At 48.4% G+C, this 16,286-nt stretch overlaps 1 protein-coding gene across 2 annotated transcripts in view; it reads right to left on the bottom strand.

Annotated features, from left to right (window-relative positions):
• MAP2K6 (mitogen-activated protein kinase kinase 6) overlaps positions 1-9,771 on the bottom strand; it is a 100,246-nt gene extending 90,475 nt beyond the window's left edge. For both annotated transcript variants that reach the window (XM_066586232.1, XM_066586233.1), the window contains exon 1: positions 9,412-9,771. In XM_066586232.1, coding sequence (XP_066442329.1) covers positions 9,412-9,430 — 19 coding nt within the window. In that variant the 5' untranslated portion in view covers positions 9,431-9,771. The remainder of the gene's footprint in view (positions 1-9,411) is intronic.
• Between the last annotated feature and the right edge of the window lie 6,515 nt (positions 9,772-16,286).

Genomic DNA, 16,286 nt, shown 5'->3' with positions numbered 1-16,286 from the left:
GACAGGGGTAATTACAGAGGCTGGTTGGGATGGGTACATGGGGCAATAAAACCGGTATCCCCCATCTCTCATGCTTTTTGGGGGTCATTTCTTGAACTCAGTGGTGGGTATAGGGTGTAAAAAGTGGCGCTCTGTGAGTCTCCGTAATCTTGCTGAGGTGCGGCGGTCTCGCACAGAAGACGCTCAACAAGCTGCTCCTGGAACTGCATGAAGGCGAGCGTTCCCGGGGCTTCTTGTAAATTGCGTATTACTGGTAGCGGTCTGAATAACGCCGGACTCACGCAGCCGTAGGTGGAATCCGCTTGTGGAGGCCCGCAGCGGATCCCATCTGTGAGCCCAGCCGCGACCCTGCGTACGGCCGCCTATTGTACTGCGTATAACTGCCTACTCACACGGGCGGTCATTCGCAGTACACTTTTTTAAAATTTGTATTTCCCGCACAGTCGCTTAGCGATGACAGGGGTACCCGCAGCCCGTATACAACGTAGTTGCGTATGGGCTGCGGGTATATCCACGACCATGGAGCACAATGGGCTCTATGCTGCGGATAGCCGCGGTAAAATAGAACCTGCTGCGTTCTCTTTTCTGCGAGTGGATTACATAATTCCAACCCACTAATGTGAGCGGAATTGTGTAATCCAATGCGATTGATCTGCGTATTCCCAAGGATCAGACGCATGCGGAATCTGTAATTCCTATCCGGTCATGTGAGACCGGCCTAAGGTAGATCGCTACCTTTTTTTTCATGTGACCGGGACCGCTCAACGAGGCCTCCGGTCACTGCTCCAGGCTCACGGTGACCATTGGTCGCTGGGAGCAAGGAGATATTAAAGGGGTTGTCCCGCGGCAGCAAGTGGGTCTATACACTTCTGTATGGCCATATTAATGCACTTTGTAATGTACATTGTGCATTAATTATGAGCCATACAGAAGTTATCAAAAGTTTTATACTTACCTGCTCCGTTGCTGGCGTCCTCGTCTCCATGGTGCCGACTAATTTTCGGCCTCTAATGGCCAAATTAGCCGCGCTTGCGCAGTCCGGGTCTTCTGCTGTCTTCAATGGGGCCGCTCGTGCAGAATGCCGGCTCCGTGTAGCTCCGCCCCGTCACGTGCCGATTCCAGCCAATCAGGAGGCTGGAATCGGCAATGGACCGCACAGAAGCCCTGCGGTCCACAGAGAGAGAGGATCCCGGCGGCCATCTTCAGCAGGTGAGTATGAAGACGCCGGACCGCCGGGATTCGGGTAAGTACTACCCATTTTGTTTTTTTAACCCCTGCATCGGGGTTGTCTCGCGCCGAACGGGGGGGGGGGGGGGGGGGGGTTAAAAAAAAAAAAAAAAAAAACCCGTTTCGGCGCGGGACAACCCCTTTAAGTTTCCTGTGCTCCCTGACTCCTGCGCATGTGTCCAGTATTTTGCCGGCGGTCGAATGCGCAGAATCTGGGAAAGTTCACGGATGAGGATCGCGTCGGGGTGCAAATACGGAGGCCTCCGGTAAAAAGTTTCATCTCCTCTCACCGATCGCATCGGTGAGGGGAGATGAAGCTTCACCTTTTTTTTACTTTTACGTGATCACCATTATCCATTGGATAACGGCGAACACGTGACGAGGAACCGCTCACCGCGGCCCCCCGTGAAATCTCCAGGCTCTCAGCTAAGTTTTGTAGCCAGGAGCAGGGAGATTTTAAATTATTCTGGCAATCCACAGCTTTTGCGCATGCGTCCGCCATTTTGGCGACGGGCGCGTGCGCAGAAGCTGGGGTAAGGTCCGCGGATAAATCCGCGGGCCTTAGGTACGTCATTTCATCCTCCCTCACGGATATGATCCGTGGGGGGAGATGAAACGCAAGCTTTTTTAACTTTTTTAAAACTTTTTTTTTTTTACTTTTACACTTTTTTTTTCACCTTTTGCACTTTTTTTTTTACTTTACATGATCACTGTCATCCATTGGATGACAGTGATCATGTCCCCAGTGACATCCCTCTGCTCTTGGCTACACATGGCAGCCAAGAGCAGAGGGATTTTAAATTTCCCGGGGCTCGAGCCCGTCTGTGCATGCGCCCGATGTCAATCATCGGGCGCGCATGCGCAGACGGGGATTCGTGTCCCGGGACATCGGGGAGGACTTAGGTGAGTATTTTCACCTCCCCTCATGGATCCGATCCATGAGGGGAGGTGAAACTGACTTTTTTTTTAACTTTTTTTTTACTTTTTCGCGATCGCTGCTATCCAATGGATAGCAGCGATCGCGGGCCCGGGGACTGCTCACAGCGGTCCCCGGTAACACCTCCTGGTTCCCGGCTCCCGGGCTTCTGCGCATGCGCCTGACGTCATTGTCTGGCGCGCATGCGCAGAAAACCGCCGTCGGGTCCGGGAGGACCCGAACTCCGGGGGAAACCGCCGACAAGCCAGGTAAGAATTTTCAGCTGCTCTGATGAATATCTGTCATTTTACACTGTTTTCTTAACTTTTTTGCGATCGGCGCTATTCATTTTATAGCGCCGATCGCAATACCGGGGGGGGGGGGGGGGGGGGGGACTGCCCGCATCCTGGGATGACAGCTCCATGCTGTCGGCTACCTGCGGGCACCGACAGCATGGAGCTGTCACGTCCTCAGGCAAGTGGGCATCAATCCAAAGAGAATGCATAAAACTACGTCCTCTAGGATTAAAGCCCACTTACTGAGGACGTAGTTTCCCGATGAGGCGGTCGTTAAGGGGTTAAAGTCTATAGCAGCTGTATGTGTAATTACTGTATTTTTTAAGCATGTTGCCAGAAGACAGGGGAAGGGGAGGAGGGTGATATCAATTTGCCTTTTTTTTGCCTACATGTGAAAAATGCAGTGAATAGAGATACAACACGAACGTAAAAAAATGTAAACAAACATAAGCGGTGAAAACACTGCATTTTTCACGGACCTTGCATGAGGCCACAAAGCAGCGGTGGTAAAGTCTTGGCAATGTGCGTTTCATTCAAGAACGCCTCGCATTACTTCTGTGAAATTCCGATCCTGGGGCGCGCGTTTCATATTCGAGTGGATGTAGCCTCACCGGGAGGTCACCAGCACCTTGCAATCTCCTCCAGCAATAATAGCAGCTCTGCATCTGGTACACGGCGACATTTATCAGGTCTGCATACGCTATGAACTGGGTCTCCTTAGTAACAATACAGCTCGAGACTCTCGAAGAATATTACTGGTTCTCAGTAGGCCTGAGTTATTCTAGAATTCACTTTATTTACTCCTTTTATTTTTTGCCGTTAACCCCTGTAAGGACGCAGCCCTTTTTTTGTTGTTTTTGGCCACATTTTAAAAAAATTATAATTCTTATTTATCCAGCAACGCAGATGTCTGAGGGCGCGTTTTTTGCGGGACCAGTTGTATTTTTCAAATGGTGCTATTTAACCTACTGAAAAACATTTGAAGAACTCTAAGTGGAGTGGAGTGGAAAAAAAAATCCTGCCATCTTTGGGAGGAGGGGTCTTATTTCTACAGTCTACACACTGCAGCAAAAATGGCAACTTTATTCTATGTGTCGGTACGATTACCAAACTCATATAGCTTTTTTCCGTATGACTTAAAGGGGTTGTCCCGCGAAAGCAAGTGGGGTTATACACTTCTGTATGGCCATATTAATGCACTTTGTAATGTACATCGTGCATTAATTATGAGCCATACAGAAGTTATTCACTTACCTGTTCCATTGCTAGCGTCCTCGTCTCCATGATGCTGTCTAATTTCAGCGTCTAATCGCCCGATTAGACGCGCTTGCGCAGTCCGGTCTTCTCCCTGGTGAATGGGGCCGCTCGTGCCGGAGAGCTGGTCCTCGTAGCTCCGCCCCGTCACATGTGCCGATTCCAGCCAATCAGGAGGCTGGCATCGGCACAAGTCATGGGGCGGAGCTACGCGATGACACGTACAAGGGGGCGGAGCCAGAACGCCGCTGCTGCCGAGCCAAAGGGAAAAGACCCATCTGCGCAACCGCGTCTAATCGGGCGATTAGACGCTAAAATTAGACGGCACCATGGAGACGAGGACGCTAGCAATGGAACAGGTAAGTGAATAACTTCTGTATGGCTCATAATTAATGCACGATGTACATTACAAAGTGCATTAATATGGCCATACAGAAGTGCTGAACCCCACTTGCTGCCGCGGGACAACCCCTTTAAGAAAATAAAATCTCTTCAGAAAAACTAAAAAAGTTATTTTCTGCCGTCATCTTCTGACAGCCATAACTTTTTTACTTTTTGGTAGACAGGGTAGCGCAAGGTCTCGTTTTTTGTGGGACGTCCTGTAGTTTCTATTCGTACCATTTTAGAGTACATATGATTTTTTTTTTTTAGTTATTTTTTTTCTTGGAGATGGGGAGACCAAAAAAAAATAAAAGCGCAATTCGGCAGTTTTTTTTCTGATGATGTCCACGGTGTGGGGTAAATAATGCATTGTTTTGAGAGATCAGGCTTTTACGGACGCAGGAATACTAAAAATGCTTGAGGTCATTCAATGAATGGCTGTGATTGCTCTGATTGGTTCAGGAGCGCCGTCTGAGCCAATCGCTTGCTAGAGGCAGGGTATTAAAGTCCCGTCGCCAACAAGACATGCTCCGTTGGAATTGAGGACTGCGCGGAAGCCTGCCAGAGTGCCGCAGCCCAGTGAAAGGGACCCGAACGGCAACTGCTAGGTAAGTATTGTTTACATTTTTTTTCATGTAGTGTAGCTAGGGCTTATTTTCGGGGTGGGGCTTATATTTCAGGTTCTCACAAAAATCGGGGTAGGGTTTATTTTTGGGGTAGGTCTTATTTTTGGGAAGACATGGTAGGTAACTGCCTTAAAGGGGTTTTCCAGTTACCACATATTATGCCCCCTGTGCTAAAATAAGAAGAGGAGCTGTACTTACCTGTTCCCTGCCACCGGATCCAATGCTGCAGCCCCGCTGTGGTCGCGACGTTTGTTGTGACAGATTACATCACTGGAAGTCAAGTGACAGTTACCCTATCACCAATCATTCTCCTGGCATCAGCACTCACATCCTGCGCGCCATGATGCCAAAAGTTCAGGAATGTGATGCTGTAGCCTCTGATTGGCTGAAGAGGCCACCTGACTTCTGATGACATCATCTGTCGTAACACACGCCAGGTCAACATTGGGGCTGCAGCAGGGAACAGGTAAGTACGTCTCCTTTTCTTATTCTAGTACAGGGGGCACTAAAGGGCACATGTTGTACAGTAACTGGACAACCCCTTTAAGTGTATCATATCTACATAATGGTGCAGAAGAGCCGAGATAGAAGCGATTTAGATGTAACGATTATCGTTCAAAAAAAGTAATTCAGACGAGTGAAGGTGAATGATAATCACCCGGTCTAAATGCGAGCCAGTAACGAACGAGAAGCGTTAACATTTCGCAGGCATGAAAATCATTGTTGGCTCGTTCCCTTCTCGTTCGATTTAACCAGCGCTCGTTTAGTCCCTGTATTCGCTTATACAAGGACTGAACAATTCTCGTTTGAACGAGTCAAAGATGACTGTCTCAGCAGATTGTGTGAGTGCGGATGAGGTAGCGGTGACGTCATTTGCGCATTCAAAACGCAAATTGGCTTGTCAAAAAGGAGGATTAGGGTCACTTTTGACACAATGACAGGAACTAGATGGGCCTGGAAATTCACCCGGGGTGGAATATCCCAGGGAACGCTGCAGAAAATTCTGCCGTGGGGAAAAAACGTGTGCCAAAATTGAGTCCAACATGCAGTTTTTGATGCGGAATTGAAAATGGCAGAATTCTGCCAACAATTTCGCATCAAAATCCACATCTAGATGTGCGGATTTTGACAGCAGAATATTCCGTCCCGTGTGAAGGCATCCTCGGTTTATAGTTGTAGTCATGGGGATTTCACCATGTAAACGTGACGGGCTAATGACCTCCCACAATGCGTCTTCTGCTAGCAGGAGGATATATTGGCAAGCCTATAGGAGGCGGCGGTATGTAACACCCTACACAGGGCTCTGCTGGCGGCTGCTTAGCAGGAACAGGCTAATCACTTCTACGGGGAAGATGGGAGTTTGATGGAGCCAAAAAAATTTTAAAAAATTAAATAAATAAAAAATGGCAGCATGCTCTATTTTTGCCTGGATGACTTCCATTGAACCCACGGCCTTTCCACAATTGACATCGCTAGGTGATGACACGGAAAAACATCTGTACTGCACATGTCCAGACCATCCGCAGTACAGAAGAAGAGACTCTAATATTAGGTACGTGTGGACGCTGGCCAGGCACGGTTAGATTCCGCTGCGCACTCCCACATGCGGAATCCGACCCGTTCATGTGCAGGCGGCCTAAGTCTACTTTTTCTTTTTACATTGTAGGGTATCTGACCTCTACTTATCAAACTGACCATGGGAACCTATGGCTCTGGCGCAGCGTCCAAAAGTACCTGCGGGCCAAAAGTCAGGCGACACTAACATTTCCGGAAAGGTCTTTACTTCTGGAAATTTGTAAAGAGCAGCAAAAAGGCCCAAAAGGCCTTATTGTTCCTTTATAGGACTGTATATAGAAGTTTTTCCCCTATATTTAAAACATACAGCACCTCACAGTAGGGCAGGGGATTAATCTAATTAGTTTGATTAATTTGGCCTTTTAACAAAAGCACTTTTCTGTTTCCTATGGGAATCGGTAAATCAACATTAGCCTTACACCTGTAGGCAAGGCCAATATCGAGCCAATGGGTAGCTGCGCAGAACGTGCCGCACGCTTATGACCTGGGAAGTGATGCAGAAATCAAACATAGTGCTACCTGGATGAGCCTCAGCCAATCAGTGCTAGGCTTGTATACTGCATGGTGACTTGGGGGTGGATAGTACATGGGGGCTGTGATGACTGGGGGAAGCGGAACCCCATCCTTCATGGGATTATAACTTTGAGGTTTGAACATAATCTTTTACATACGTAATGTGCAGATACATATGCACAAAAAGATGCTGCTGCAGCCAACAGTAGGGTGCCTGTCCACGGGCAATATGTCACTGCGTTACCTGCAGCGATAATCCATCCGCGGGTAACGCAGTGAACACTTTCCATAGACTAACTATGGAAAGAGCAGCCCGACGTCCACGAGCGGAGAATCATAGTGATTCTACGCTCACGGGATTGAAATCGTGGCATGCTGCAATTTGCCACGATTCTCCACGGTGAGCCTATTAGATAGACTCACGCGGAGACTTGTCAGTGCCCCTCACTCCTCCCCCTCGGCGGAATTTCGCTAGCGATATTCTGTAACGGCCATGGCCAGACAGCTTAAGTGTTTTACTATCTCACAGCTAGTGAAATCACAACTACACTGCTCAGTACTGCTGTATAACAAAATCCATGCCGCTGATACTTATGAGGGTGTACTACAGAGCAGAATACATCTTGCTCTCCTATGGGTGCAGTGTACGAAGACATCATAGCCGATAGTCTCCGCTCACCAGCTCAAAGGCAGCTGAGAATTTGGCTTATTCACACAGGTGTGCCCGTGTTGCACCAAAAGAAACTTCCGGCACAAAAAACATTGGCGGGCACATGCATGCAATCTGTGCGCTGTCCTTGTCTGTGGTAAGGGACAGAATAGGGTATGCTGTAATCCTTTCCACGGGAACCATCAGTTCTCCCAATACATGGCTAGGGTGACAGGAGGCGCTATATAACTAAAATCCATACCCTACTCTTTTCCATAAGTGACATGCATACACAGCTATTGGTTAATATGTACCTATTATTAGAACTGTCCTATACAATTATTGTAGTCAGTAAGGAATTGCTGCACATACAGGTGCTTTATGTGAAAGCAAAATAAATATTTTGGTATACTTCAGGAAAAAAGTAAGAAAAAAAAAAACAGGAAGAAAAAGAAATTGGGAAAAATATTAGACACATCTGAAAAAATATGTAGCGTGTTTTATCAGATGCCATAGATATGAAAGTATTCACCCCTAGAGGCATTGCTGCTCGGGTTAGCACACAGAAGTTGGGGCAGCACACAGAAGTCCTGCAGCGCCAAACTATGGCGCCGTAGAGGCTCAGTGTCTTTATACATATGAGCCCCTGCAGTCTGTAAGATACTGGAAACATCAATTTGACTTCAGCGGTCCAACAGCACAAACTAGATATATATATATTTATTTTTAACCGTCCCCTTCTTGATTCATTTCGATACAAGTCAACACCTCCTATTTCTAACCCACCCCAACCATTCATCCAGAAATAAACCTAGAAAAACACTTGACGGATCCCATCAGCAGCAAGCCAAGACTAAAGAATCCACATACAGATTTCACATTTAATCCTCCTATAAACCCGCAGTAAAGAGTCCCCCTTTTTTTTTCCAGTGTGTAATTTCATTGGCCTCCACAGCCACTCAGCCTTAAGGGGCTGGACTGCTAAAATAGTCTTTCATAAAGGACGTTTTAAATAGCTCAGTGTATATAATCAGCGCTGTGCCAATCAATACCAAGCCTGACTCTGCAAAAGGCGAAAAGAAAAGAGGGCAGTCAGTAATTCCAGGCTGAAGAAGGTATATGGGAGGGGGTTAGAGTCAGGGCACAGCTGAACTGCAATCCTTGTTCTTGCTGCAAGTGCTAGAACTCAGCAGGCAAACTGGAGCAATTCAAAAATCAATACAACTATACATAAAGTGAAACGTCAAATAAAACTGGTTACTTAAAAAAAAATCTATATATGTTAAAAAAATGCAAAAAAAAAAAACTACTAAAATGCAAGTCTTAAAACATAAAAAAATACACCAATTAATCCCATTTAAATAACAAACATGGAAAAAAAGAATGCAAAACAATATGCATTTTTAATGCTGTCTACACGCACGGCTGTAATAGATCACACACTGCAATAATCCTGCAGGATAGTAACTATAATGCAACATAAAAGTAAACTAATTAGACACTCTTCATTCAAAATAAACTGCAAAAAAAAAAAAAAATGCATTCTTGAAAGGATACATGGGATCATTTACAATCATGCAAAATAAGTCACAAGCTAGTGATACAATGTAGCCATGCAAAATACAAAAAAAAGTGCATGCAGTTGTAACCAGTTCACAGTCCCTGCATGGATGGACGCTGCAGATTTGTGCTGCAGGCACTACATTCCACTTGGAGAACTGAAATCTGCATGCATGTAGATGGCCGAGCTGCAGATTGCACTAGGAGTGGTGATCTACAGACATGTTGCATGGAAGCCCTGCCTTGCAGGAACTCTGCAAAAGGGCAGCTAGCAAACAGGAAATGCAACTGCACCAGGAAAGGCTCAAACTTGCTAATGCACTTGCACCCAGCTCCCTGCACTCATGCAGCCTCATATGCACACAGGAGATTTTGCATTTGCATTGTGCAAACTCCACAATGCTGATCCCTTACCTTTACCAGGCTGAGACATTCTCCCCTTTTGCTTTGATGGGAGGGGGAGGGGTGCACAAAAGACTTTGCCTCTCCTCTCCTCTCTTCTCTCTCTCTCTCTCTAGTTTTACAACAATGATGCAAACTGCAGGCTCCAATCTTCCTGCAGAGCTGCTGGGGTTGCAGGAGGTGCTTGCGCAGGCTGTTCCTGGATTGCACAGCAAAACTTCCTTTGGCTAATGCACTGTGATCGCCGTCCTCTCCACTCCGCAAAATATATTTCCAGCACTTGCAGCCGAGATCCCGGGCTCTGCACCTACATGATGGGCCAAGGGCTGCCAGCTGAAAAGCTCCAAACTTGGAATCGGGGAAGCAAAGCGCATGCGCGGTTTCTTGTTCGCAGGGCATGACGGGACATGTAGTTCAGAGTGAGGCGCAGGAGCGCCGCCCTTTCTCCGAGCCCGCTGCCACATGCTGGTTCCTGAGTCGGGTGGTCGCTCACCTCACACTGACGGTTATTTTACTGAACGTACAGGAGGTTTCTGTGGGAATTCACCCAGAATTTGAGAATTTCCCCTCAGATAGGCGCCCGGATTACACTTTGTCAGGCGTGGCGCTGTGCAATAAAGTTTTCAATGACGCGCCTCAGCGGTTGTGGAAAATTTCTGACTGGAAATAAGGCTGCCTCGTCAGTCACAGTGACTCCTGCTTGTGCCTCATGTCTGTACACTAATGGAGCTTAAAAATTCCCCCCATAAATGTCACAGTCTCAATAAAGATCTGGAAGCGGTCCCTAGTCATGTCTGGGAAAGCTGGATGATCCTGACCATACCTCTTAACGGCTGCTGCAGGGCTGACCCAGCTTTCCTGGTGTCCAGAACGGTGCCGTACCTTTCCTTGCTCCTCTCTTGTGGACTTAGGCCGCCTACATTGCGGAATACGGACCGGCGCCTGCCTCTGGATTCTGCATGGCGAATACCTACCGTAACATGCTACGGAAAAGCGTTTTTTCCTGCCCACAAGCAGAAATCAATTGCGATTTTCCGTTCACGGGGGAAGAGCGCAGCATGCTCTATCTGAAGGCAGATTCTGTGTAGATGGATTCCATTGAAGTCAATGGAAGCTGTCTGGCCTGCGGCCCCTCTGCAATCAACATTGCAGAAGGGCTGCGGGATCTGCATCATCGCCTAGCGACGGTGCGGCATTTTCTGTACTGCGCCGGCCACACATTGGCAGTACAGAAAAGATTCCAGGCAGTTACGCAGGGGAGCAGTGGGACTCCGATGCGGGGTCCGACCCGGCCTAAGGCCGGCGTCACGTGAACATTTGTGCAATTATACGTGTGTATCGGCGTATTTCACTCTACATTTCCTGCCCGCAGGGCATATTCATTCGCACGCGGCAAATAAATGCCCCAATTGAATTGGCGGTGGGTTATCTGTCACCGCTTTTTAAATAAATTTCACAACTGTTTCACCAATACATTTGCGTAAAAAACCCCAACTATTTCTTAGGCTGGGGCACACGGCCGAAAGAAGAATTCCCTTGCAGTGGCCTGCAGCGGCGGTTATGCGCAGTACGCCTTTTTGTTTTGATTATATTTCCAGCTGGGCGATGAAGCGGATACCCACAACTCAAAAGCAACACAATTGCGTATGGACTACGGGTATATCCGCGACCATAGAGAACAATTGGCTCTATGTCGCGGATAGCTGCGGTAAATTAGAGCATGCTACATTCTATTTTCCACGAGCGAATTACACAATTCCGACCCGCTAATGTGAGCAGAACTGAGTAATTCAATGGATTTTAATGATCCGCGTATTACCACAGATTATACGCTCCTGGAATTCGGTCGGGTGAGACTGGCCTTAGGCCCCCTGTCCACGGGCGCGGCGGGATATCGCTAGCGATATTCCGCCGCCCGGGAGCAGGGGAGAGAACTGACAGTTCTCTGTGGTGAGCCTATCTGCCAGATAGGCTCACCGCGGAGAATCGCGGCATGTTACGATTTGAGTGCCGCAAGCGGAGAATCACTATGAAGCCGGTCTAGAATGACAGCTGGAGGAGATACCTTCTTGGCAACCTTTAATAATGGACATCACGGAGATTCTGAAAGGGGATGTATAAATCCAAAGACTTCCTGCGTCTTGCAAAATGTTTGACCTGAAACCGTGCGTATGTTCATATAGGACACATGCTCAAACTATAACCTAAGAATTCCAAATAGTGCATGGCCCCCTTCATCCCACCCCAAAGTGATTCTATCTATATTTATCTCTTTAGTCGGGACCGACTCTCGGACACTTTATGGATCAGCCTACACCACGCGGTTCTGTTCTCTATGGCTTCTTTCAGTTTGATCATTTACATGTTGGTGTCGGCTTTGATTGTATCAATCAAGCGTTTGGCGGCCGGGTCTTCTTTTGCCGCTGCCCGCTCCAAGCATTACCAATGTTTCTAATGAATTAGCTCGCATAATGTGGCCGAAGTATGAGAGTCTTGTTTCCTAATTTTTCCCTCCAATGAAAACCTTGGTTTGATGCAATCTAGTACTGTTTTGTTCATGATCTTGGCGGTCCAAGGAATTCGTAGTAGTTTTCTCCAGCACCAGATTTAGAAGGCATCAATCTTCCTCCGTTCTGTCATCTCCAGTGTTCAACTTTCGCAACCATAAGTCATGACTGTGAAGATGATTGTGTTAAAGGGGTTGTCTCGAGGAAGCAGTGAATTTTTTTTTTGCCCAGTCCCCCTTATTAAGCATACATTACTAAGCCCCCCTGTAAATGACTTTTCTAGCTGGTTTGTACTTACAGTTCCAGCGTTTCAGCAACTTATAAAAATTTTCCCAAGATGGCCGCCAGCTCTTTTCCCATCGCTTGCTGTAGCCCGACGTGCGCGCTCCCGAGACGCTACCAGCTGTGTCTCCCTGACAACCAGACGCCCCGCAGCCGCCGACCGGACCCCTGGATTGAACACGGCCGACCACGGCACACAGTCACCCACCGCCAGGCAGCAGGTAACCGGCGCAGCCCCCCCCCCCCCCCCGGCACAGCGGCAGCCCCCCTGGCACAGCAACAGCCCCCCCATCGCAGCGGCAGCCCCCCATCGCAGCGACAGCCCCCCCCATCGCAGCGGCAGCCCCCCATCGCAGCGACAGCCCCCCCATCACAGCGACAGCCCCCCCATCGCAGCGACAGTCCCCCCATCGCAGCGACAGCCCCCCCCCGGCGCAGCGACAGCCCCCCCATCGCAGCGACAGTCCCCCCATCGCAGCGACAGCCCCCCCCCCCCGGCACAGCGACAGCCCCCCCATCGCAGCGACAGCCCCCCCATCGCAGCGACAGCCCCCCCATCACAGTGACAGCCCCCCCATCACAGCGACAGCCCCCCCATCACAGCGACAGCCCCCCCATTGCAGCGACAGCCCCCCCCCATCACAGCGACAGCCCCCCCGGCACAGCGACAGCCCCCCCATCACAGCGACAGCCCCCCCATCGCAGCGACAGCCCCCCCGGCACAGCGACAGCCCCCCCATCGCAGCGACAGCCCCCCCATCACAGCGGCAGCCCCCCCCCCGGCGCAGCGGCAGCCCCCCCCCCGGCCCATCACTTACCTGGGCGGCAGGACGGCGGGACAGCTGGGCGGCTTCTTGGGACAGCTGGGCGGCTCTGCACCTTCCTCTAACAGAGGATGGTACAGAATGGCCGCTCCAGCGCGCTCCCGAGCAGTGACAGCTCGTCTGCGCATGCGCAGAAGAGCTGTAGCGGGGAGCACACTGAAGCGGCTCGTGCTGAAAGGAGAAGAACGGACTGCGCAAGCGCGTCTAAAAAAGCAAGCTGCCAGCGAATTTAGACGGAACCATGGAGACGAGGACGCTAGCAACGGAGCAGGTAAGTGAATAACTTCTGTATGGCTCATAATTAATGCACAATGTATATTACAAAGTGCATTAATATGGCCATACAGAAGTGTATAACCCCACTTGCTTTCGCGAGACAACCCCTTTAATTATCCAGCATTTTGTTGCAATGCGTATGTTTTTGTTTTTCCATATCCAAAGCTTGTGCCTGCACAGCTTATCAGTTGGGGTCCTGAGCGGCAGACCTCAGCCGATCAACTATGGATGACCTATCCTGATGTTTACTTTATTCTGGAAGCACTTTTGAAAAACTTTAGCTTTTTTTAAAAAAAACAATTACGAGACGTACAAATTTAACATTAACATTTTGAGGAAAATTTTGATTTTCTGCACCAAGCCAAGATTGCAAAGGCTCAAAGGTGTCTGAATGACAGATACCCCAACAAATGACCCTATTTTGAAAAAACTACACCCCCTAATGTATTCACTGAGGGGTGTCATGAGTATTTTGACCTCACAGTTTTTTTCAGGACTTAATGCAATTTAGAGGAAGAAAATAAAATTCTGTATTTAAAGACAGGTTCATTTTTCTATAGTGCACATGAAAATGAGGATTTGCACCCCAAAATGCACACCTTTGTTTGTCCTGTGTTCAGAAATATACCCCTTGTGGCCCTAATCTTATGTCTGTATGCACAATGGGGCCCAAACCGAAAGGAGCAGCCGGTGGCTTTCAGAACAGATATTTTGCTTGAAGGTGGTTTAGGCCCCATTGCCCACTTGTAGAGCTCTTGAGCTGCCAAAACAACAGAAAACTCCCACAAGTGACCTTATTTTGAAAACTAGACCCCTTAAGAAATTCACCTAGGGGTGTACGGCGTATTTTGACCCCACAGTTTTTGAATAAATCTCAGCAAAGCAGATAGACAAAAATATGATTTTCATTTTTTTGGCAATTGTGTCATTTTAAAACAGGTTTTTTTTGCACAGCACACATATGAATGAAGACTTTCACCCCAAAATGGATACCCCTGTTTGTCCTGTGTTCACAAATACCCGTTGTAGCCCCAATCAGCTAACAGGACACATGGCTCAGCCTATAATGGAGGGAACACCCACTGGATTTCAGGGCACAATTGAATAAATTCCAGGCCCAAATGCTCACTTGTAGAGTCATCAAGCTGCAAAAACGCCCCACAAGTGACCCCATTTTGAAATCTAGACCCATTAGCCCATTTATCTAGGTTGTACTGAGCGTTCAGACCCCACAGTTTTTGCAAAAATTATTATGAAGCAAGTGAAAAATAAATTAAATTAAATTTTTCTCATAAATGTCACTTTCATGACAGTTTTCTTTGTTTCAAGCAGGGAAACTGGGGGAACGCACCCCAAATATTATAGCGCGGGCTCTTCCGTGTTCAGCAATACCCCCATTGTGGCCCCAATTTACTTACAGGACACATGGCTTGGCTTATAATGAAGGGAACAGCCATTGGCTTTCAGGTTACAACTGAATAAATTCAAGGGCCCATTGCACACTTGTGCATAAAAATAATTGAGTCCCTAAAAATAATCCCCCTCCCGCCCAACTTTTGGCATTCCCATACTCTTAGGCCTCATGTCCACAGGGAAAAGAAGATTTTAAATCCGCAGCGGATCCCCGCACGTGGATCCGCACCCCATAGGGATGCATTGACCACCCGCGGGTAGATAAATACCCGCGGATGGTCAATAAAAGTGAATTACAAAAATCCTGGAGCATGAAAAAAAATGGACATGCTCCATTTAGGTGCGGGTCTCCCGCAGGCTTCTATTGAAGCCTATGGAAGCCATCCGGATCCGCAGGAGACCCGCACCTGAATTAAACTCACCTGCTCCGAGCAATGCAGATCTTCCTCCCTTCGCGGCAGGATCTTCTTTCTTCGGCCCGGCGGATGTGCCCGGCGCATGCGCGCGGCACGCTGCCGGCGTGCTGAGCACAACCGCCTGGCCGAAGAAAGAAGACCTGGCCGCGAAGAAGAGAAGACCTACACGGTCCGCTGCGGGTAAGTTTATTCTGATTTAATGCCTCATGTCTGCGGGGCAGGAGGGACCCGCTACGGATTCCCCATGGAGAATTCGTAGTGGGCCTGATTTTCCCCGTGGACATGAGGCCTTAGATTAAAGCAATGATGTAAAACTGTGTGGTATGTCTCAAAACAGAGGTAATTACAGAGGTCTGGTTGAGATGGGCACATAATATTCCTTCTCCTCCCATGCTTGTTGCAAACTCAACAGTTTTTGGGGGGTATTTCGTGACCTTAGTGGCAGGGATGGGGTGTAAAAAGTGGTGCTCTGTGAGGCTTTGTAATCTCGCTGCGGTGCGGCGGTCTCACACAGAAGGCGCTCAACAAGCTGCTCCTGGGACTGCTGGAAGGCAAGCGTTCCCGGGACTTCTTGTAAATCACGTACTACAGGTAGCGGTCTGAATAATGCCGGGCTCACACGGCCATTCGTGTAATCGGCTTGCGGATCGTGCATATTGCCATGTAATGTACTGCACATAACTGCATACTCGTGCAGGCGGTCATGCGCAGTACATCTCTTTTTGTTTGTTTATATGTCCGACGTCACTTAACAATGATACGAGAACCAGCAGCCCATATACTGTACAATGTAATTGTGTATGGACTGCAGGTAGATCCGTGACCATGGAGCACAATTAGCTCTATGTTGCGGATATCCGCAGTAAAATAGAACCTGCTGCGTTCTATTTTCAGCAAGTGAATTACGTAATTGCGACCCGCTAATGTGAGCGGAATTGTGTAATCCAAAGCATTTGATTGATCTGCAACTTACCGCAGATCAGATACATGCGGAATACGCAATTCCTATCCAGTCATGTGAGACCGGCCTAAGGTAGATCGCTACCTTTTTATATCATTGGATAATGGCGATCACGTGACTGCTCTCCCAGTTTCTGCGCAAGTGCCCAACATTTTGCCTATGGCACAGATGCGCACAAGCCGGTGACAGATCATCGCAGGACATCGTG

The sequence above is a fragment of the Eleutherodactylus coqui genome, chromosome 13 (genome assembly GCF_035609145.1).
Source record: "Eleutherodactylus coqui strain aEleCoq1 chromosome 13, aEleCoq1.hap1, whole genome shotgun sequence".
In the NCBI taxonomy this organism is placed as follows: Eukaryota; Metazoa; Chordata; class Amphibia; order Anura; family Eleutherodactylidae; genus Eleutherodactylus; species Eleutherodactylus coqui.
Note: the sequence above shows the minus strand (reverse complement) of the source record. Positions and strands in the feature narration are given on the sequence as shown.